This window comes from Eptesicus fuscus, chromosome 22 (genome assembly GCF_027574615.1).
Source record: "Eptesicus fuscus isolate TK198812 chromosome 22, DD_ASM_mEF_20220401, whole genome shotgun sequence".
Taxonomy (NCBI): Eukaryota; Metazoa; Chordata; class Mammalia; order Chiroptera; family Vespertilionidae; genus Eptesicus; species Eptesicus fuscus.
In genome coordinates, this window is record NC_072494.1 from 7015613 (window position 1) to 7037368 (window position 21756).

The 21756-nt window shown below is 50.5% G+C and overlaps 2 protein-coding genes across 2 annotated transcripts; both read right to left on the bottom strand.

Annotated features, from left to right (window-relative positions):
- Positions 1 to 1434: 1434 nt before the first annotated feature.
- Positions 1435 to 11174, bottom strand: OVGP1 (oviductal glycoprotein 1). Its single transcript, XM_054712013.1, has 11 exons — positions 11150 to 11174; positions 10543 to 10572; positions 9928 to 10132; positions 9114 to 9170; positions 7382 to 7547; positions 6613 to 6737; positions 5575 to 5683; positions 5298 to 5483; positions 3847 to 3963; positions 3326 to 3461; positions 1435 to 2077 (listed from the first exon to the last, which is right to left on the bottom strand). The coding sequence occupies exons 1-11, from the start codon at positions 11172 to 11174 to the stop codon at positions 1590 to 1592; spliced, it is 1644 nt and encodes a 547-aa protein (XP_054567988.1). The 3' UTR covers positions 1435 to 1589.
- A 3532-nt stretch (positions 11175 to 14706) lies between these two features.
- On the bottom strand, positions 14707 to 21728 carry WDR77 (WD repeat domain 77). Its single transcript, XM_008147156.3, has 10 exons — positions 21408 to 21728; positions 20976 to 21161; positions 19620 to 19761; positions 19385 to 19434; positions 18567 to 18637; positions 18374 to 18428; positions 17850 to 17921; positions 17021 to 17129; positions 16461 to 16529; positions 14707 to 15717 (listed from the first exon to the last, which is right to left on the bottom strand). The coding sequence occupies exons 1-10, from the start codon at positions 21520 to 21522 to the stop codon at positions 15558 to 15560; spliced, it is 1029 nt and encodes a 342-aa protein (XP_008145378.1). The 5' UTR covers positions 21523 to 21728; the 3' UTR covers positions 14707 to 15557.
- Positions 21729 to 21756: the final 28 nt, after the last annotated feature.

Genomic DNA, 21756 nt, shown 5'->3' on the forward strand with positions numbered 1-21756 from the left:
TACATTCTGTATTTCTATATCGATTTTTCTATTGACCGGTCTGTATACACTTTTAGAATCATGACTTCATATTGATACCTCTGATTCCAACACCACGGGGTTCATTCTAGCCTTTCCCTCTCTAGCCGGTTTGGTAAGTCACTACTGGAATTTTAATTTGAGACTCATTTTAAGACTTGGGGACTGCACTTTCAAAAGAAATGATAACATTGGTGATAAGTATGGCATCCACTCTGAGCATCATTGTTTCCTAGAGGGGAGGACTAGAAATTGGTCCTGTGTCTATACTAGCGTCTGAGGGTCCTTCATGCCCAGGAAAACACCCCATGCAATGTGTAGTAAGTGAGGATTGGTGTTTCTGGGGAGACCTAGGAGAAGCATGCAGGTAACATACAAAAATGCAGTGTTTTGCCTTCCTCTCAACTGCTTCTCATGGAAAAGAATTGGTGAGATATATTTTTTAGAGACAACTAAGATTTTACCAAGCAGGGAATATAACTGGAAGATTCAACTCCCCCTTCCCTTCTCCCAGCCTCCCTTGAGGGTTATGGGAAACTTCTCTAGAAGAAATTCTGGTTCTGACCAAAGTGAAGTGAGAGTTTATTCAGGGGAGAGAGAGAAGCACATAATCCACAGTGGAAAACGTCAGTGTGGGCTAGACACAACTCCCACTTTCCAAAAACGGCCGTAGGGGGAAGTGACCTTGAAAAGGAGAAGCTGAAACTGGGTCGTACAGGTCATTTCAAGAAAGTAACTTCAGCCCTAGCTGATTTGGCTCAGTGGATAGAGTGTCAGCCTGCGGACTGAAGGTTCAATTCCTGTCAAGGGCATGTACCTCAGTTGCAGGTTCCTCCCTGGTCTTAGTTCTGGTCAGGGCACATGCAGGAGGCAACCAATTGATGTGCTTCTCTCACATCAATATTTCTCTCTGTCTTTCCCTCTCTCTTCCACTCTCTCTAAAAATCAATGGAAAAATACCCTCAGGTGAGGATTAAAAAAGAAAGAAAGAAAGTAACTTCAGATTTGGGTGGTGAACACACAATACAATATACAGATGATGTATTATATAATTGTACCTCTGAAGCCTATATGATTTTACTAACCAATGTCACCCCAATAAAGTCAATTAAGAAAACGAGAGAGAGAGGAAGGAAGGAAGGAAGGAAGGAAGGAAGGAAGGAAGGAAGGAAGGAAGGAAATAAATCACATCAAAGAACTCGGATGGATTCTTTGCTTATAGTTTATTCAACAGAGAAGAGATTAGCTCACTGTGGCTTTGGGGCCTGCTTTGCCCCATGAATGGTTTATGAATGGTTAGGCACAGGAGGCTTCTGTCAGGTGACCTGGAAGAAAAGACAAGGGCTTTCCCCAGTTTCTGCCACCAACAAAGCGTAGGCTCCTTGATCCACAGCACAGTTTTCTATCTTTAGAGAGAGAGGACTGGTTGAAAGGATCATTGGGTTGACAGAATGGTTTCCATCAACGGGAACAAAGGGGTCGCCAAGGCAAAAGGAGTGTCCTGGGAGCTGGGTGACAGGTCAGAGGGCAGCATCCTGTTTCAGCTTCCATCTAAAGAGCAAAGTAACCTATCAGGGGTCTGTGTCCACCTCCGATGTCCAATGCTCTCCTCTGAGAGTCTTAGTCTTCCCCTCGGGGGTGACTGTCATCTTTCCCAAAGGGATAATCATCTTTGCAGGTGCTACAGCCTTCCTTCTACGGACCATGATCTTCATTCCAGAGGTCTCAGCCTGAAGTTGCCCAGAGGTCACAGTCATCTGTTCAGGGGTCACAGGAGTCATGGCCTTTTCCCCAGGGGTCTCAGTCTTCCCTTGTAGAACTACAGTGTGCTTTACAAAGGATGTAGCTCCCCTTGTAGGGGTCACGATCCCACCTCTGGGGATTGTAGTCATATTTTCAGTCTTTCTCTGGGTCTCAGTGGCCACACCCTCTCCTCCTGAGAGCAAAATCCCTGAAACAGTGGGCAGTGCCTTGGTCACAGTCAGCCTTCCAGGGCCAGTGCTTGAAGAATTCATAGCAGATGAGGGCCAAAATTTTGGCGAAAGAGTTGAACTGGACTCTACAGAAAATCATCAGAAAAAGATGAGAGTCCTACCCCTTCCTTCCCATTCCATAACTATTAGCAGGGCTAGCACCACTCCAGGCCAGAAGTACCTGCTTCCCAAATCCAAAATTGGAAGATCCCACAATGCATGTACTTGAGGGCACAGATAAAATCCCACCACATGGAAGCCCTGCTCCCCCACCCCATCATGTTAACATGATCCCAGGTGCCCATGGGCCCTCAGGGGATTTGTTAGATTCCAAGTGAGTGACTCCAAGAAGGAGCCTGCCAGTTCTCTATCCTTGAGCCCTCACTCTGACCTCTCTGGCGGCACCTGCAGCAAGACCTTCCCCCATGGCCTAGTTCTTTACTTGTTGAGTCCTCAAGGATAAACCTCCTGTGTCCCTCACTGTAGGAGGCACCAGGAGCAGCGTTGAGGTCAAGAAAGCTGCTCTGGCCTGGCTGGTGTGGCTCAGTGGTTGAGCATCGACCCATGAACCAAGAGGCCGCTGGTTCGATTCCTGGACAGGGCACATGCCCGGGTTGTGGGCTCCATCCCATCCCTAGTAGGTGGCGTGTGGGAGGCAGCTGATGGATGATGTTTCTCTCTCATTGATGTTTCCATCTCTCTATCCCTCTCCCTTCCTCTCTCTCTAAAAAGCAATAAAAAACTATTTTTAAAAAAAAACAGAAAGAAAGTTGCTCTGGACAGTACATCATAAAGAATCAGGTTGGAGTTTCATCTGCACCCCTGAATAGCTGTGGTACCTTTTTGAGCCCTAAGCTCCTTATCCATAAAATGAGGACTATCAACCATCAGCCCTAGAATGCCAGGCTCCATCTCTTAACTGCCAGGGAAGGCTCTACTATCAAAGAGATAGCCAAAGAAATTAATTTCCTTTTCTGGCCCTTGGCCATGAACACAGGAGATAAAAACAAATAGAGAAATAAACTAACATATACTGAGTGCTAGCTATGAGCCAGCACGGATTTCACTCCATATCTCATCCGGTTCTTATAACAATGTCAAGAGTATAAGGATGATTCCCATCTTACAGATACAGAAACCAAGCTCAGAGCGGTCAAGTGGAGCACACATCCCAACCAAGATTAGAAAACAGATTGGCCTGAGAAAAATCAAAGCTCATTCTCTTTTCTCAGTGTCATGTTGCCTCACCAAAGCCTTTAGATCTAACAGAAGGGACCCACCCAGTGCCTGCTTATACAACCTCCGACCCCAGCTTCCAGGTCATAGCTACTTACCAGCCTGCAACAGGAGGGTCTTTAACACAGAGACAAGGGGGAAAGGGCCAGTGCCACAGAAAGTGCCCCTGACGTCGTCCAGGTCCAATGTCCATACCACGGCCCCCCCATAGTGCTCCTTCTTTATGAACAATGCCTGCAAAGGAGAAGTCAGTCAACCTGCTATGCTGGCCGCCCTCCAGATTGAGCACAATGGCAAAAAGCAGAAGATGGACTCCCAGGAGGCAATACAGCAGGATGGGTAGGCATATAGCCTGTATTTGAATCTACCACTTATTAGCTATGGGATCTTGAGAAACTGAGATGTCTTCCCTTCAAAATAAGAGGGTTGGGTTAGATGGAATTAGGAAACCCCATTTAGTTCAGGTATGCCTAAAACTCACCCAACATCATTACCCTCGCATTTTCATCCTCCACCCAGTGCACACAGATGCACACGCACACACACACAGCACAGACAAGGGCCTTGTGGCAGCCAGAGGGAAACTGTATGCTGGATCGAGAAAGAACCAAGGCCTCACCTTGTGTGTGAAGCTGATGGTGTCATCATAGCCGACCCACTCCTCCCCCTTGAAGGCATAAGGGACATACTGATGGTCAATCCAGCACTTCTTCGCTCTCTGGAGAAAGGAGCAAATCTGCCAGGGGGGTCGCAGGTTAGTTCTGGGAAGGGCCATGGAGAGAGGCACCAGCAGACACACTGTTCCTTGCCCGGGAATTAAGAATTCCTCACCAGCGAGTGAGAAGAAGGTAGACCAAAGAGGGTGTGGGGAAGCCATTCACGAAGGACCTCCCATCTATTCCGAGTAAATTCCTGCTATTACACATTCCTTCCTCTAGTGTCCATGATGGAAAAGAAAGAAAGATTACCAAAGTGGATGGATGACTTCCTTAAGAAACCCAACCTGGGTTTGGTGAATAATGCCCATACCAACGTACCAACAGTAGCACACCTGACCCCTGACCAAACCTGTAATTGTTTTCAAAGAGTTTTCATGAACAAGTCTCTCCTCTGTTCATTAGAAATTGGCATAAACTACCCCAACTGGGTAGTTATCAAACTAGCCTTTGAACCTCTGATGAGTTTAAAGTTCTCAAAGGCAAAGAGAAGTCCGTTGTTGCAATCAATCCGGAAAACATTCCAGCAGGTCAGCACAGAGCAAAGATTGGAGAGACACGGGCCCCACCACTACTACTGAAGGCAAAGCTGTAACTCTCCTTCTGGCACCCTGGCGCCTGCTGTCCTGTCCTCTACCTGGGAGGTCCTTCCCACCCTGTCCTTCCTGCCCATCAGGATTCTACCTGCTCCATAGGACCCTTCCCGATCCTACAGCCACACACTGTGCCTCTCATGGTCTCCCCTTGGGTTTTACATTCCCTTGGGTCTTGGTGTCTTTTCTCCACAAAACAGCAAGCTTTGCTGAGACTGGGATTAAAGAAGTGGAACTGGGGCAGAGAAGAAAGAATCTGTGGTAGAGGATATTTGGGGAATTGCTTCAAAATAATCTCATAGTGGGGAGGGAGTCAGGGAGCAGAGATGAAACAAGATTGGCCAGGAGAGGTTAATCGATGAAACAGGGTGAGGGGTATGTGGTAGTGGCGGCGGGGAGAGGAGGTCTCACTATTCTTTTACTTTGCAAATGTTTGAAATGTTACATGTATAGAAAATATTAATTATATTTAGGCCAAATAGTAAGTCAGGATTGGCATGTATGACATTTAATATTCTTTTTAAGAGGGAAATTTCTGTCCCCCTTTATTCAGATTCCACCTAGGCCCTCATTCCTTACAAAGGACTCAACTTCCCTGAAGAAAAAGAAATGATCCCAGAGAGTGGCTTTCCCCTGCCCCAGTAAACTACCTCTCCATCCTGTCTGTAGCCCTCACCCTTCCTTTGCCCCTTGACCTTACTCTTGCCCATGCTGCAGGTGGGAGAGCCTTAACTAATAGACAGAGGTCCCTATCCTGTCACCTCATAGTAAGCCAAGAAGCCAGGCTGCCTGGTGTACTTCCCTGGAGATGCAGGTCCCACAGCTTCTGCCTGCAGCCAATGCTCAGAGTCCTTGAGGAGGCGAAACGTCCGCCCATAGGTGGGGAACCCCACGAGAAGCTTCTCGGAGGGGGCCCCCAGCTTCCGCCAGTAATCCATGGCATACGCCTGCACGTAGGAAATCACAAGCCCTCCTGTTACTATGGCCTGGGCTCTGGGGCAGAGGTCCGGCTGCCTCTGAGACCTTCCCTTCTCTTACCACAGACTTGGGGTCTCCTTGCTGAGACCGCAGGGGGCTGTTGTGCCCTGTGAACTCTTCCCAGCTCCCATGTATGTCGAAAGTCAAGACATTGATGAAATCCAGGAGCCTATAAAGGGCAGGAGGAGGAAATGTGTATTTGGTTTTGGCTAGTTGGTGTTTAAGTCAGATCATCACTGCGCTAACTAACCTACTAACCAGCTAACTAGCTCATTAGCTAACTAGCTGTGCATTGGCCACCCAAGCTTCCCTGCTATTTCTGCCTGATGGGCCTGCCCATACTGGGCCATCCACTTAAGATACTGCCACTAGAACAAACTACTAGGTAGGTATGCATGCATATAAGCCTAACCAATGGACATGGACAACAGGGGATGAGGGCATGAGTGGAGGAGGGTCGGGGGGGCAATGGGGGAATAAGGACACATAGGTAACACCTTAATCAATAAAGAAATTTTTAAAAAAGACTAACACACTCCGTGCCCCCTGGGTCTCCCACCCTTCCGCTCACACTGAAACCACACCCCCTGGTGTAACCACTCACAGAAGCACCCCAGCCTCTCTTTGTTCTGCATCTGCCTCCGTTTCCCTTCTGTAAATGCTCGAGTCTTGAAATCTGAGCAAATTAGTCCAGAGCTGGCCTGTTCAGAAGGAGTTACGAGCTATTCTTGGTCTGGCTGTGGGACCTGCTCTGCAAACTGGGTCCAACTGGGCCTGCGCAGTCTTGGTTCTGTGTCAGTGGTTGGTACTCAGCTGCCTCTCCATGCCAGCCATCTGCCAAACGGCCAGTGTCCACAGCTGTCCTCTGGGACAGCAGAGGCCGGCTCATGGGACTCTCTCCCGAGAGACCTAGCAAGGGGCCCCACAGAGACGCTCCCCATGATGATGTGAGGGCTGGTACCACATCACCTCACTCTGACTCCTAAAGAAAGTCGGGGCTAATGGAGCCGATCCTTGTCACCACTCCAGGCCTGGGGTCTGAGCTCGAAACGCCTCCTGCCCTTCAACGTGCTGCCCTCCGAGGCAGCACCCACTCACCTTCCCAGACCGGGCACATCGTAAGCCGTTTGGATGATCTGCGGGTCCCCAGAGACGGCAGCAGAGAGCAGCAGCCTTGGACACATGGTGAGCTGGGCCTCCTTCTGGAAGGCGAGCAGCAGCTCCTGGGAGGTGAGAGAGGGAGACGCGGAGAACCAGGCAAAACAGTCAGGGAAAGAGGACGCCACTCAGGAGCCTTTATAGACGGAGCCTTGACCAGGCTCTGGAAGCATAAAGGTGAGTTGCCGCAGGCCCTGTCCACAGGCCCTTTAGGGGTGAGTGATTGCATTAGAGCAGTGGTTCTCAACCTTTCTAATGCCGTGACCCTTTAATACAGTTCCTCATGTTGCGGTGACCCCCAACCATACATTATTTTCGTTGCTACTTCATAACTGTAATTTTGCTACTGTTATGAATCGTAAATATCTGTGTTTTCTGATGGTCTTAGGCTCTACAGCAGCGGTTCTCAACCTGTGGGTCGGCATAGAGGGTGGCAGGCAGGCTCCGGAGCAAGGGGTCGGACCGCCTGCCTGCAGGAGTCCAGGAAGCTGCCCAGAGAAGGCGTCACCTATGACAGAGCAAGAGCCACCATGGGACACCTGCCCCGCAGCTCTTTGGTCCCACACCTCTAGGGTGGTGGCAGGAAAGGAACATTCCCTTACGGCTCTCCTGCCCTTGCCCTTGGCCTCCTGCTCCTCCTATGCCACGAGCCTACCTACAATCAAAGTAGAATCATTTCCAGATTCGGGAGCTGCCAGCCTGGCCTTACTTGAATGAGGAAGAGGAAATTCCACCGGTCATGCGTGGGGCTGCCTCTCAGCCCAGGGTACAAGAAGCAGAGGTCCAGACCATCGAAGTGGTGTGTCCTCAGGAGCGATATAGCTGAACTGATGAACTTTTCCCGGGTGGCGGATGTGGACAGCATAGTGGTGAACCTGCGGGCAGACGGGGAGGGGCGGGTGGCAAGGAGCTCTCTCTGTAGAACCATGACCTCCTGTAAGGTCCCTTGGTCCCTCTCCCCATGAAGGGCACAGGGATGTGGCTGGAGGAGAGGAAGGCAGGTCTTTGAAAATCTCAAACCGTCTTCCCAGCCCCAGGGCTGAGTACCCAGGAATGGGGATTCAGGCAGACACAAAACCAGCGCCGGTCTGGGGTGGAAAGCGGGCTCAGCATCAACGGCTGCAGAAAACACGGTGCCCACAGGCCAGGCTCTCTGCCCCTGCTGTGCCCTCATGGGGAATTACTCAATCCCCACCACCCGTCCTAGCGCGGACATTCCCTCCCTGGCCTGACTAAGGGGGGGAACCCCAGCCAAGGACCAGCATGTCCACAGCGATCTCGGAGCTGATGGGGGCCTGGGCTGCAAAACGTGGTACCAGAGGCCCAGGCTCCGATAGGGGTTCTGGCCTGTTGGCTCTTTTGTTCATTGGCTGTTTGATGATTTTCTATTTTTTTTCTTCGTTGTTGGAAAACTTCCAATTTATGGGAGTTGAACTTTAAGCAATTCTGGGCTAGTTCTGTGTGCATTGATTGACACAGCCAGATTCAGGGTGAGGCAGGGCACCTCCTAGCCGGGGGATCACTGAGGGACACCTGCATGAAATATGGCAGGTTCCTTAATACCTCCCACTCCTGCTCTCTTTCCTGCAAATGTGGAATGCAAACAACCACTCTGAGGCCTCTTGTGTGTAAGCTCCTGGTCCAGCGTCTGCAATGGCCAGTGCTCAGAACCTGGCCACCAAGGGAGAGGCGTGGCCACAGAGGGAGAGGCGTGGTCTGGGTGGGCGGAGCCAGTTCTCACCCAACATCCCAAGTCCTCCCTCCACTGTCCGCACAGGTGCATCCTCGCACTCCCAGGCGGCCAGGTCGCCCTCTCCTGCGGTTCCTTCCTCCCAGGCGAGGAGGCAGGGTGGCCTCTACCACTGGCCTCAGCCATGAAATTGGGGAAATGCTCCCTCAGAGAACGGGAAGGCAGTTTTTCACCTGCAGGCTGCCTCGTGAGGGGTGAGGTGTTCCCAGAGCTGCCACCATGTGCCAAGGCCCTACATGTGGCATTTCATTTACGCTACTTCCTCCTCACACCCCCACACCCCGAACAACCCTTGGAGGTAGATATTTGTAAATACCCATTTATAAAGTGAGGGAGCTCAGGCCCTGTGAGGGTTGGGGTTTCTTCCTCTTGCCCTCAACAAGACTCCTCCCCAGTCTGAGACAAAACCCCTGCGTCTTATGAAGGGTTGGGGGACGATTGTGAGGACCCCATTTTGCCCCTCATTTCCCCCACCCCCTTTCCCATCACCTGCGAGAACTTCCCTGAGTCTCTCACTCTCGGGGAGAGGTCAGGGGGCCCCTGAGTCCAGGGCCAGATCAGGACCTGGGGGGAGTTGTCTGCATTAGCTCTTCCGGCTTCCCCACCTGTCCTCGCTCCTACCGGCCTGCTCCACCCTCGCACCTGCCATCACCCCCCGCCCGGAGAGAAGATGGGGACGGCAAAGTCTCACCTTGATGTGCCGAAGTTCCAGCCCCCGATGGACAGCAGAGTTTTCAGCTCCCGGTTCCTATGATGTGGGGAGGTCAGTGGGCAGCTGCATTCAATGGGGGAACAATGGGAAGTAGGGGTGGGAGGGAGGGAAAGAGAAAGGGCAGGAGGAGGGAAGGAGCAGAGCAGAGCACAGGAAGGGGGAACAAAGGAGAAGAGAGGGGCGTGATCCACCCACAGGCATCCCCCTCCAGGAAGCCCCTTAGGGGTTCACAACTTGGGGGTTGCAGGTGTTTGTGAAGCATTTGGGATGAAGCACTGTAATGGGATAAATGCCTGGAACCCTCCCCACTGGCCTTCAAGGGAGAGTTGGGGGTAGCCAGGCCAAGAAGAGCAAGAAGGACATTCCAGGCAGAGGCAACAGCCACCGAAAAGAAAACGCTCAGGGTGTTTATCAGCAGGGAGTCCCAACTCAGGGACCTTCTGGAGTCCTGCTTGAGGGGGGCTCAGACCAGAAGAATGGAGGAACGTTGACAAATAATAAAAGGCTTAATTCTCGCCCTGCCCAATGGTTAGAGCATCAGCCCATACACTGAAGAGTCCTGGTTTACAGGTTCGATCCCTGGGGTTGGGGCCCATGTGGGAGGCAACTTATCAATGTGTCTCTCTCACATCGATGTTTCTCCCCCCCCCCCCCCCTCTTCCCTACCCTCCTCACTCTCTTCCACTCTCTCAAAAATATCCTTGGGTGAGGATTAACCGAAAAAAAGGGGATCTTAATTCTCTTCCATCTGTAAAATCTGAAAGTACGACCGCCACCTCCCATATGAACCCACCTCTCCTTGAGCTTGTTGAACTCCGGGTAGAGGATTTTCTCATCCTGGAGGTCCTTAGCCACCATCTGGTTGTCATCCATTGAGGCAAAGGCAAAGATCAGGTGGGTGCAGAGAAAGGGGTCCAGGTCACTGGGCAAGACCGAGGCAGGGCCGGGTCGATTGTGTGCCCAGTTGGTGAAATAACACACCAGTTTGTGGGCAGCGCCTGGCAAGGGAGAGCATACATTAGTCGACAGAGACCGAGGGAGGGGAGGGGGCTCAGCTTCCACAGAGCATCGTGGACACAGCCCTAGAGGCCAGGCCACTGCAACTCCCCCCACCCCCATACACACACACAGACATACACCCCAAAGCTACACGGAGGCCCCCACTGCTGAGGTCCCAGAAGGAAAAGAATGGCCTGGGAAATCCTGGTCAGAGCAGATTTTCGGGTCTGGATCCCAGCACACAGACAGTGACACAAACAGCAGGTGACAGAATCCTCTGCTGAACTGGATTGGGTCAGTGACCCTGACACAGGACCAGGGCAGGGTGAGGACGCAGGGGACGCAACGCAGAGCACGACTCAGCCAGGGAATCGACCTGGCTCCGAAGAGAGGGACTCCGTTTCCTTACCATCCTGGTGTCTCAGCGCCAGAGCCAGCCCTGCAGCAAACAGAGGAAGGGAAGATCCGCACACAGTCAGTGCCCGCCCAGAGCTCATGGCCCAGAGGGAGTGACACACCCCAGCACGCCTCCAGCCCTCCAGAGCAGCCACCGGCCCAGCACATAGCTGTTCATTTACTTGTTTCTTGTCTCTAAGCTGAGTCAGTGGGGCCAGACCTATCTAACTCCTTCTCATGCTGGTGAACACCCGTAGCTACACACACGCTGGGCACGGGGACAACCAGCACTCTCAGAAGTCCCGGGAAAGCTCCAGGCCAGCGCTGCGCAGCCCAGCTGCCAATGGAAAAGCAGTGGCATCTGGGCTTCTCCCTAACAAAATTCTGATTTCACTCGTCCGAGGTGGAAACCAGACATAAAAGTGTTCAACGTGCAGCCAGGTTTGACAACCACTCCCTCATCACTCCTCCCCTCTGGCCTTTCACTATGTCCCGTCCTTTCACTATGTCCCGTCCACCTCTCTCTGATCCAGGCCACCGGAGGCCCAGGCTGCCTCCTGGCCCCAGGGGGATGACAGGCTGATGAAGCCTGATACCTCCTGGATGAGTGACACACTCACCGACCCACAGCAGCAGTCTCCCCATGTCCACGGTCTGGGAGCTGCGAGGCTAGAGCTCAGACCCCTTTATAGGAGCTTCCCAGGGACAGCCGTGGGATAGCACTGGACGGCCCGGCTGCTCACACGCAAAACAGAGACAGTGATGAATGAATGGGCTGCTGCCCAGAGTCACAGCGACCCCAGCACTCCTGTCCTCCCTCTCCAGCTCTCAGAGCCAACAAAGCAAAGCTCCATCAGACAGTGACAAGGAGTGGGTTGGCACCATGGGCCAGGGGGAGGGCAGCCCCTCTTCCTGGTATTCAGCCCCAGGGACTGAGTGTGCGGGAGACACCGCCTGGGAGCAGTAATTCCATTGCCATAAGATCACTGTTAGAAGCAGTGCATGCAAAGTTTTAAGGTCCCAGCTGGCGACCCTGGCAGACCAAAGTTTGAATCTCAGTGTCTCCGATTAGAGGTTTTATAATCTTGGGCAACTTAGCTCTTTGAGCTTCAGCTTCCACGCTCTTAAAATGGAAATGATAGCTCATACTTACTCCATAGGGTTCTAGAGGAATGGAAGATATAATGTTTGGGAAGTGTTAGGTCAGTGCTGGGTAGATAAGGGCTCAGGGAATGGTGACTGTTGTTGGGGAGGCCAGATGAGCTACCCAGTGGAGCAGGGTTCTCACACTCAACTGCTGACACTCATCAGGCAGGTAATATACGTGGTTGGAGGGGACACGATAGAGTAGCTCACTCAGCACTTTGTTAGAAGAATAACAGTTCACACCTGATGATATACATCAGCTCACATAAAGCATCAGGAGAGGGCAGAGATTGGTATGAATAGGGACATCACTCAGTGAAATAGACCCAGTGTTGGGAGATGCTTCGATTTCTCAAGACAAAACCTGAATGTCTGTATCCACAGTGTTTGAGCCAGTAGATGAGCCAATGGGGAGAATGTGGTGTCCATGCTCAGAGACTGTCACTCTCAACTAGTCCACCTGTCACCAAGGTACTAACCAGATGTCAATGCAGTCAATGTCGCAGAAACGTAACGATGACTAGTGGCTGGATCTGCTTCCCTTCCAGTATGAAGAAACCAGGAGGATCAACTTTTCTATCAGCAGTTTGGCTATCACAGAATAAAAACAATGAAGGGCATAGCATGTTTAGGGCGAGGAAGTCTCACCGAAACTCTGGGAGAGCCTCATGGGATGCCCATCTAACACAGACTGTGACTCTCTTTGTTCAACAAACATTCTGTGAGCATGTGCCAGGCCCTGCTAGGCACTCAGAGTATCTAATACAAGTAATCTAATACAACGGTTTCTGCTCTTAAAGGGCTCCTAGTGAACATCCCAAGAACTAGTGCGTCCTTCTTTCTCTCTCTTGGAGAAGTGTGTGTGTGTGTGTGTGTGTGTGTGTGTGAGTGTGTGTGATCTCTCTTGCAGAAGTGTGTGTGTCTCTCATCTGTCTTGGATGGGTGCAATGGGAAAAACATGAGTTTTTTGTTGCCTTGAGATGAATTCCTGCTCGGTACCATCACCAGGGCCACTGGAGTCCCACCTGCGCACTCATCCCACCCTCCATTCCTTAGGCCCGTGGTCGGCAAACCGTGGCTCGCGAGCCACATGCGGCTCTTTGGCCCCTGGAGTGCAGCTCTTCCACAAAACACCACGGCCTGGGCGAGTCTATTTTGAAGAAGTGGCGTTAGAAGGAGTTTAAGTTTAAAAAATTTGACTCTCAAAAGAAATTTCAATCGTTGTACTGTTGATATTTGGCTCTGTTGACTATTGAGTTTGCCGACCACTGGCTTAGGCTATTGCTAACCTAAGTCAGGAGATAATTAAGCCTCCGAGAGCAACAGTGGATCAGGCTTGGCAACAACCTGCGCCATTGGTTAGGTGACCCGTGGTGTGGCTAACTCTAGGGACCTTGCTCTGAGTTGTTGCCGTTTCTAGCCCATGTGCCCTCATTCTTGTTACTAGGTCTCTGCTTTGATTTCTCTTCCTGATCTATATGCTGTGGGCACTTCAGTTGTTTCCTAGGACCTGGGTCCTCACTCAGTCTTGCCAGGCTTCTGGGGCCTTATTGACTGTCTTTGAAGATCTCCTTGATGTAGAATGCCTACCCCTCTCTTCTTCTGAGCCTCCTCTCACCACCACCACCCGCCCCCCAGCCCCAGGTTCCACATCACTGAGATTTCACACTCGGTTTATGCCCTTCTACCCAGACTCCTGCCAGGTACACTTGCTATTAATGCCGTACCCATCACAGAGCCATGTTTGCCTATCTGAACTTCATTCACCTGCGCCAGGGTCAGTTCTCTGGGCTCCTATTCTGTCGCAGTGGGCAAGGCTGGAAATCAGACCTAACCATTTCATACCTCCAGAAGGGACTCATAATGCTGAGGAAAATGCCAAGATACAACAATGGATGCCCAGGAATGACCTCTGCTTCATTCAGGGATGACCGTGCCAAAGAGTGGGTGACTATGCCCCTAGGTGTACAGCAGATGATGAATGGTAAGAAGCTGAATGGGTTATGTTGAAAATCAGTGTGGCATGTTGCTGTTTGTTCTCAATCTTTCTCCTTGAGTCAGAGAATACAACCATTGTTTTTCATCTTTACACACCCACCAGGATACTTAGAAATACTCCTTGCTGGGGCTTAGCCTGTTCTCACGCAATGAGAAGACATTTACAAACCTTACAGGGGACTTACTGAAGAAGTCCCTACACCAGTGCAACCCCTTCTGTGTAACACTGCTAGATGAAGACAAGACCACAGACATGAAGTGGTTTGGTTTTAACAAAGCTTTCATGAGTTATCACGAAAGAACTGGAGAAGTATGACTTGAACAAGATCACTTGGTTAATTGGTATAACTCGAGTGCTGGCTACAGATCAGTGTAAACATCAAAGAGCCTTACTACCTCCTTTAAATGAATGAAATAGGTTAGAGCAGTATTTTCCAGAATTTAATGTAAAAAATGATTTTGGTTGTACATGAGGTTTTAAAATTTTTAATATATATATATGTTCATTTTAATGTGCATTAGAAAATGTATAATACCCCCAAAATATCATTTCCTATATAATTATTTAAAAATTGAGGCAGTTAAAAAAAAAAAAAAAAAGACTATTTTAATAAAGCAGTAGAGGTCAGTACTATATCCAAACCCAGGTAAAGGGTTCTTTCTACAGAAATGGGAAAGTTCTCTTGGAAACTAAAGTTCTAATGCTTATCACATGGTGCATCCCAAAGGACATGCTTGACCGGAATCTTTACTTATAAAAATGTGTCCATGTTCCCTCAAACTGCCCCAGTTCCGTGCGATTTCTGCCAAGCTGAACTTGCAAGTACCAAAGTACATGATGGATTATATTTTATTTCAATACGCTCAGTATCTGATCCATGATTTCTAACTGGCAGTAGCCGCCAGTCCAACCCCAGTCACCCAATGTTTAGCTAAAGTTCCAACCAGCTGCTCTGGGGGCGGAGGACTGAGACCCTGAGAAGGGAAATATGTGTAACGGCACGTACGACGCGTTGGAAAAGACAGGCCCACAAAGCCTAAACGTTTTATTTCATCAGCCGGGATCCACAGAGAGGGCCCAGGCAGGAGCGGTCAGGCCCAGCTATTTTCAGGTAAGAAAGGTAGCAGCCATTTCTCTGCAAGTCTGTCTGTCAGTTTGTAACTTAACTGAAATGCCCTTAAGCTCTCCACCATCCCCAACTATGGCCTCTATGAATGAAAAACCCTCATCTCTCACATACACAACTCTGCGGGAGGTGGGGAGGCACTGCACAGGCACCAAACTTTATTCGGCCAGAAAATGGAGGTCGAACTCAGTTTAATGGCAAGATGTGCAAAACTGTGGTGAGTGGCCGGCTCTTCCTCCAGCTGAGCTGGCCTGGATTTCTGTGAATGGAAGCACTGCCCATGTTAAAAGTGAATCAAGTTCTATAAAAAAAATTAAGGGCTCCCATCTCTCTGAGAAGTATATGAGCTGCTTCTAGAATCCAGGAATGCCCACATCTCATCTAGACTCAGCCGATTCCGCACGCACAACTACATGGGAAGCATAAAAGCCTCATGAACTCTTTTTTAGGGGGTGGAGATGGTGGGCTTCGGGAACGACGTGGGATGGATTTTTTTATCCCCCTCCCTCTCCCGACCAAAAAACTACACACACACACTCAGACACACATACCTATCCATTTCCCAGATAGTTTTTCTCCCCTATGACTACGGGATCCCAGAATCAGCCACCCCAGGCTGAGAGACATGCCTAGTGACTGCCCAGGTCTGGGGTATCAGCTGACCTGGATTTGAAAAGGCTCCTGTGTGGTCTCTCAGACTGAGAGGGCAAAGGGCGAGGCTACTCCTGGGGGACTTGCTTTTTGCCTTAAACCCAGTCTACTTGGCAACACTGTTAGGTCCAGGGGCTGGGAGAGGTTCTGTGGGCAGCAGGTGGTGGATGACCTGGTGGTCCCAGCCCACGGTGGTGAGGAGGGAGGGGTTGAGCGGAGACCAAGTAGCATCCCTCACAAAGTCTCTGTGGGCTCGGCTTCTGAACCTAGAAGGGGAAAGGCAAGAGTGAGCGTGGCAGGGACAGGAGAGCACCTACCATATCCAGGCACATTGCTGGGATGTATTACACATACTTCGTCATAGGTATGATCCCCCAGAGGACCTCACTGAACCTTATTTTCAAAGACAGGAATAGTGGCTAGAGCAAGAGCAGGGACATGGGCCAAGCTCAGACCGCAAGTCATGGCCAAGAAGGAAGACACACAGACCTTCTATCTGGTGCTCTTCACCTGGTAACAGGCTCCAATTCACAAGCCAGTGGTCGGCAAACTGCGGCTCGTGAGCCACAAGCAGCTCTTTGGCCCCTTGAGTTTTTAGCAAAGGCCAGCTTAGGAGTACCCTAATTAAGTTAATAAGTATGTACCTACCTATATAGTTTAAGTTTAAAAAATGTGGCTCTCAAAAGAAATTTCAATCGTTGTACTGTTGATATTTGGCTCTGTTGACTTATGAGTTTGCTAACCACTGCACTAAGCGATTCTTTATGTGAAGAGGGCAGGCTGCCCCTGGGAGATGGCATGTCAGTCTCAGAAATGCCTCCCGCCACCACATTCCTCTACCAGGGACAGAGCGGGCTGTGAAAGAGCCCCAGAAGGGAGAGGGTCAACACTCTGCTTCCCCCACCTGGTCCGCTTGAGAGAGACAATGCACTTTCCTGAAAAGGAAAAGGACCTGGCACCGCTGCTCCCCTCCCCGCTTCCCGCTCACAGAGCTCCCCTTGCAACTTACACGTCGGACAGGCCCGAGTCCAGCACAGCCAGGGAGCAGTCTTCACTGACAGAGGCCAGCAGGGGAGCACTAGAAGAGGGAGGGGAAGGGAAGCCCATGGGTCTCAAGACAAACCCCGATGGGCCAGCTCCCAACTCCCACTCCAAAGTGACCGGAGAAGGGGTTAAGGTCTGGCTACCACTCAAGTCGACATTATAAGTTCCAAGGAAAGTTGAGGGAAATGGAAAAAATCCAGGGTGAACAATCGTCCTGGCAACTAACCACCCCATCTGCTCCCTCCCTGCAGCTCCAGCAATAACCCAGAAACACAGGCTTCTCAACCACGCTGTCCCAGAAGTCTGCACTATTCACTGTGTTGGGTGCTGAGCTGGATGTTAGCCATTTGCAGACAGGGACTGCACAACCCAAAAAAGGACCCATCTCAAGAGACCGTTGACATTCTGAAACCTCAGCAGAGCTGGATCTACTTTAAGGAATTTCCTAATGCGTGGCTGACATAAGCCAAGTCCCCTCGCTGTGCCCAGGTGTGCCCGGCAGGCCCTGATGACAAAGAACAGTACCTGTGCGGGGAGAACACCAGCCCAGTGACACACTGGGAGTGCACAGCTGAGCTGAGGACACAGCTTGCACTCTTGGTGTCCACCAGGGAGACAGTGCCATTCTCATCACCTGCAGAAAAGCAAGAGCGCAGCGCAGTGGTTAGAAGTGCGGGCGTTGGGATTCAGCCAGACCTGGATTTGAATGCTAGTCCCGCGATATTGGACAAGTTAACCACTCTGAGGATCAGTTTTCTCTTTTGTTAAGTAGGAATAAGTAGCCATTGGGTGGTTGTGAAAATTAAATTAATGGATGATGTAGTTATCAGTTCAACCGCAAACCCTGTCACCATGATAGCACACCTATGCACAGAACGAAATTCCCCCTACAGTAAGTCTTCACTTAACATCACCGATTGATTGTGATTCTAAGTGAAACAACATATAATGAAACCAATTTGCACAGGCTCGGTGATATAAACAAGATTTAAGTTCCCGTGGCATCTCATCAATGTTATGAAACGATGTTGAATGAAGTGACATTATTCAAGGACCTGCTGTGTCATGGTCCCCGTGCTTTGTGGCCCACTGACTTCTAGTCATACCCAGGATACAAGAGCCAGAACAAACAATCAGGACTCAAGTCCACCGGGGGAGGAAATCACCATGTTGTCCAAAGCTGAACTAAAACCACGTTAGGATCGTCCCCCTCTCCAGCCCCCGTCAGCATCATTCATGTGGTGGCCAGGTGTGCCGAGCCAGAAGCCAGAGCCTTGTGCATCAGGGAGTTGGCACTCCCTCTCTCATGCTCCCCCTTCCTAGAGTCAACACGCAGTTTGAGGTGCTCCCTTACCCAAGACAAAGACTTTGCTCTGCTGAGGATGCCAAGCTAGTGAGGTAGGAAGGTAGCCAGAGGCACTGCAGCCTGCAAAGGAGAGAAGAGGGTTCCATGAGACCCAGAGCCCAGCTCCGAGAAGATGCTTCTCGGGTGACGTCAGTCTAACTCCCAGGAACTCTTTATTCCGATTCTCAAAGCCACCAAGGCAGCCAGGTCCTCATCCTTGACCCTCATAACTTTCATTTACCCACCAGACTCCTGCCCTTTCTGAACACAAGTCGCAGGCAAGTTTCAAGCATAAAGCATGAAGATTTCAACTCTGGCGCCCTTGTTGACCCATCCAGGAAATGGAAAGTGAATCACCACCCAGGAACCAGCCCTTCCTCTGAGGTCAGCAGAGCCTCAGTGGGAAAGAGGGTGGTCATGTAAGTTATGTCACAGCAACTGGCATCTGACAGCTTTCCCTTTGACTCTGGCCAAGGAAAGCCTTTCTGGGGTGGTTCCGGTCCCACTCTCCCACCGCGCTTTCTCAGGCTCACCCATCTGTGATGCTGGCTTGGGACAGCGGGTATCCCAGAGTAAAATTCTACTGTCCTAGAAGCAGAGGAAGAGAAAAAGGGCTTCAGGATCCAAAGCAGCAGCCTCGGGCCAGGAGGCCTCCACACTAGACTTTGGCCTCGGGGGCTGGAGTGCGGCTGGGGAGTGGGAAGGGAAGAAGAGGCTGTATCTCACCTCACCGCACGAAAGAAACATGGAATCCTGGTGAGGAGAGGCAGCAACGCAGGTGACCTGCCCGGAGTGAGCTGTACAGGAGGGGGAGAGAAATGTGAGAGCAGCTGAAGCCACTACTATCCAGCAGCCAGACCCTATCAAGGGGCAGGAGGGAGGGGGAGAAGCAGGCCTAGGCTCATGATGCAATTTAATAAATTTCACAAGAGATTTCGAATGAAACAAAACCTAAGAGGAGATGTTGATGGACTTATAAAACCTAAAAAGGGCTTGGGAAAAATTAATTAGCAAAGACAATGAGAGAGAAATTAGGGCTGAGTAGGAACAGTGAAAGATTTCATAGTTAACATCCTAGAAGAGTATTCTTCATACTGCAGGACGCATGCTTCACGGGAGTTCTGGACACTAAGTTTTAAGGGAATAGATTTCCTGAATGTTCTCTTTCCTCCAAGTGAATGAGTAGCTGCCTATAGTAGTCAGGCAGGAGAGCGAGGACCTGCTGCCCCTAACATCCAAGCAAAGTTCAAAAAAAGAGTCCAAAAAGAAAATAAAAAATAAAACGGCTGCCCTAGCTGGTTTGGCTCAGTGGATAGAGTGTCAGCCTGCGGACTGAAGGGTCCCAGGTTTGATTCAGGTCAAGGGCACATGCCCAGGTTGGTGGCGTGCAGGGGGCAGCTGATCAATGATTCTCTCTCATCATTGATGTTTCTCTCTCTCTATCTCTCTCCACCCCCTTCCTCTCTGAAGTCAATAAAAATATAAATAAATAAATAAATAAATAAATAAATAAATAAAACGGGGAAAAAAGAGTGGGCACTCACCCCGGTATGAATTCAGTACCATCTGCTGAGTGAGGTCCCAGACCTTGATGCTAAGAAGCAAAAGGAAACAGATACTTCAGCGGATTGCAAAATCTCCAGGGAAACCTTATAGATATGCCATAATTAGTCACTGGGATCTTACAATGAGTCTCAAACGTTATATAATAAGGCTAATCAAACAGTGAAGACATCCAAAGGAGGCTTAGAGACAGGAGTGCTGAGAACAAGGACCCACCAGAAGTCTTTGCTACCGCTAACAGCTTGTGTGCCGGAGCGCAGGACACTGACTGTACACACTATGTCATCGTGCTCATACTTGCAGAACTTGCTGACAATGAGCGACTCATTCTCATCCAGCTCCCACAGTTCAACAGCACCTGTTAGGGATAGGATGGAGGGTGAAGGAAACAAGCTTGAATTATACCAACACAGCAATTCACTTCTAGGATTCCAGTAGTCCATTGTCACTAAGCTAACAAAGTAAGTTATTTCGATAGAAGCAAAGTCCCTATTATTAGAGGGGTTAGCTAACTTCCAAGCCATTTGCCTTTATGCTGGTATTACTATTTTCCTAATAACAGTCCAAACAATTAGGTGGGGAAGGCTTCTAGGAAAAGATGAGCCAGCTGGTAAAATCCATTACCCCACTTCCAGTGAGAAAATACTGGAAAATAAGTTCCTGGGAGAAAAAGAATGACATCTCCACAATTGTCTATGTACACACAGTCCAGTGTGGTTAAAGCTTCCCAATGATAATAAATACTAGTAGCCCTGGGCACGAATCCATGCACCTGTAGGTCGCTGCTGCCCTCCAGTAGCTCCTCCATTCCCCCCCACACACCTCCATAGCTTGCTGCCCTGCTCCCTCCTGTAGCTCTCCAGCTGCTCCACCCTCCTGCAGTTCTGTGGTTGGTCCTTATGCCTCAGGGCTTAATGGATAATTAGCATATTCCTCTCCTATTGTATAGGACGATTTGTTGGACGGTTTAAATAAATGTCTTGCAGAGTCTTTAAAAACACGTTAAATAACTCAATGGCTTGCACAGTGACTGGTTAAGTACTGAAAACACCCCAAAAGTTGTCTTGAATATATGTAGTGCTCAAGCTCCACTGTCAGAGAGGCTCAATTTTCAATTTCATGTAATGCCTGCCAACACGCCAATTCTGATCTTTTTTCAAAATAACAAAATCTCCACTACTGAGTCTGACATTCAAAACAAAGAAAGCAGAATAGAGACATTTCAGAAGAAAATGGGAAAATATGGAAAGAGACACCAGAGATTGGCTTCAACCCTATCTCTGAGATTAAGATTATCCTTGATCTGGATTGGGGGGTTATGGGACAGGTTACATGGAAGAAAAAATGGTTCCAACCCATTTCTTAATTTTGTTATGAGTTTTGCTAGAACATCCCATCAGGCAATCTAGAATTTTGGAAAAGGTATTCCCACCTACACAGGAGTTCTCCTTAGGGACCAACAGCCTCAAGCTACCCCATGCACTGAGTGTGGGGCATGAAAGACTGAACCTAGCCCGACCTGTCCCCCTTGGCCTTCATTGCACCTTTGGGGTTGAGGAGAAAGTGACTCACCTGAATCGGAAGCCACTAGGATACCTCTGTCCCCCACCCAAGTGAGGTCAGCTACTCCGGCCTCCGTCTGGACTCCAGCGGAGCAGAAGCCTTCGTTGGGGGCGGCACAAGGGTCCTTGAAAAGCCAGAGGGAGCCAGCCCAGCAGCGGCCACTCAGGCTGGAAGCCCCGAGCAGGAGCGCCCCATCTAAGGGAGGTACAAGCTGTCAGCGCGTGGGGAATGTGAGGGTTCGTCTCCATGGCGACAGCTCAGCAAACCACGCGGGCTGAGGCTGGATGTGAGCTCAGGATCGCGGGGCACGGTTGGGGACTGAGTTCAGCGAGGGATGGATCAGGGTGGCAGGAGGGGCGGTGGCGGGCCAGGAGGAACAGTCTCGGGAAGGGTCGCCCCGAGGGGAGGGGAGGGAGCCCCAGGCCCGGGATCTCGGCTCACCCGACCGGTACCGCGCAGCCTCCAACTGCCGCTCCATACAGGCGGGTGCATTAGGGGGAAGGTTCCACTCGCGATCCTCCGGGGGCACTAGAGGGGGCGGGGTTTCCTTCCTCATCTCCACGGTTTCAGTGCCAACCTAGAGCCAAACTGGACGCCCGCGGGAGACTCAGCTCCGACAGTCCCCACGTGGTAACCCCTGGGCCTCCGCCCCTCTGGACAGGCTACTGGCACTCTACATCTCGCGAGAATTGCTTCTACGGTTCCATTCCGCTTTCCGGCCGCCGCCCTCCGCAACTGGTACTCCGGCGCTACGTGCCTCTTATCGCGAGAAAAAAAGAATCTGAGAGGA

What these genes read in the sequence shown, in the direction of transcription:
- OVGP1 (XM_054712013.1), bottom strand. Translation starts at nt 11,174, where the DNA reads ATGGGGAGACTGCTGCTGTGGGTCG. An exon ending in CCATCAGCTTCACACACAAG is followed by an intron (nt 3,462 to 3,846) that starts GTGAGGCCTTGG and finishes TCTCCTTTGCAG; the next exon opens with GCATTGTTCATAAAGAAGGA. An exon ending in GACCCTCCTGTTGCAGGCTG is followed by an intron (nt 2,078 to 3,325) that starts GTAAGTAGCTAT and finishes GATTTTCTGTAG; the next exon opens with AGTCCAGTTCAACTCTTTCG.
- WDR77 (XM_008147156.3), bottom strand. Translation starts at nt 21,522, where the DNA reads ATGAGGAAGGAAACCCCGCCCCCTCTAGTGCCCCCGGAGGATCGCGAG. An exon ending in GAGCAAAGTCTTTGTCTTGG is followed by an intron (nt 17,130 to 17,849) that starts GTAAGGGAGCAC and finishes GCTTTTCTGCAG; the next exon opens with GTGATGAGAATGGCACTGTC. An exon ending in GACTCGGGCCTGTCCGACGT is followed by an intron (nt 15,718 to 16,460) that starts GTAAGTTGCAAG and finishes TTCCCCTTCTAG; the next exon opens with GTTCAGAAGCCGAGCCCACA.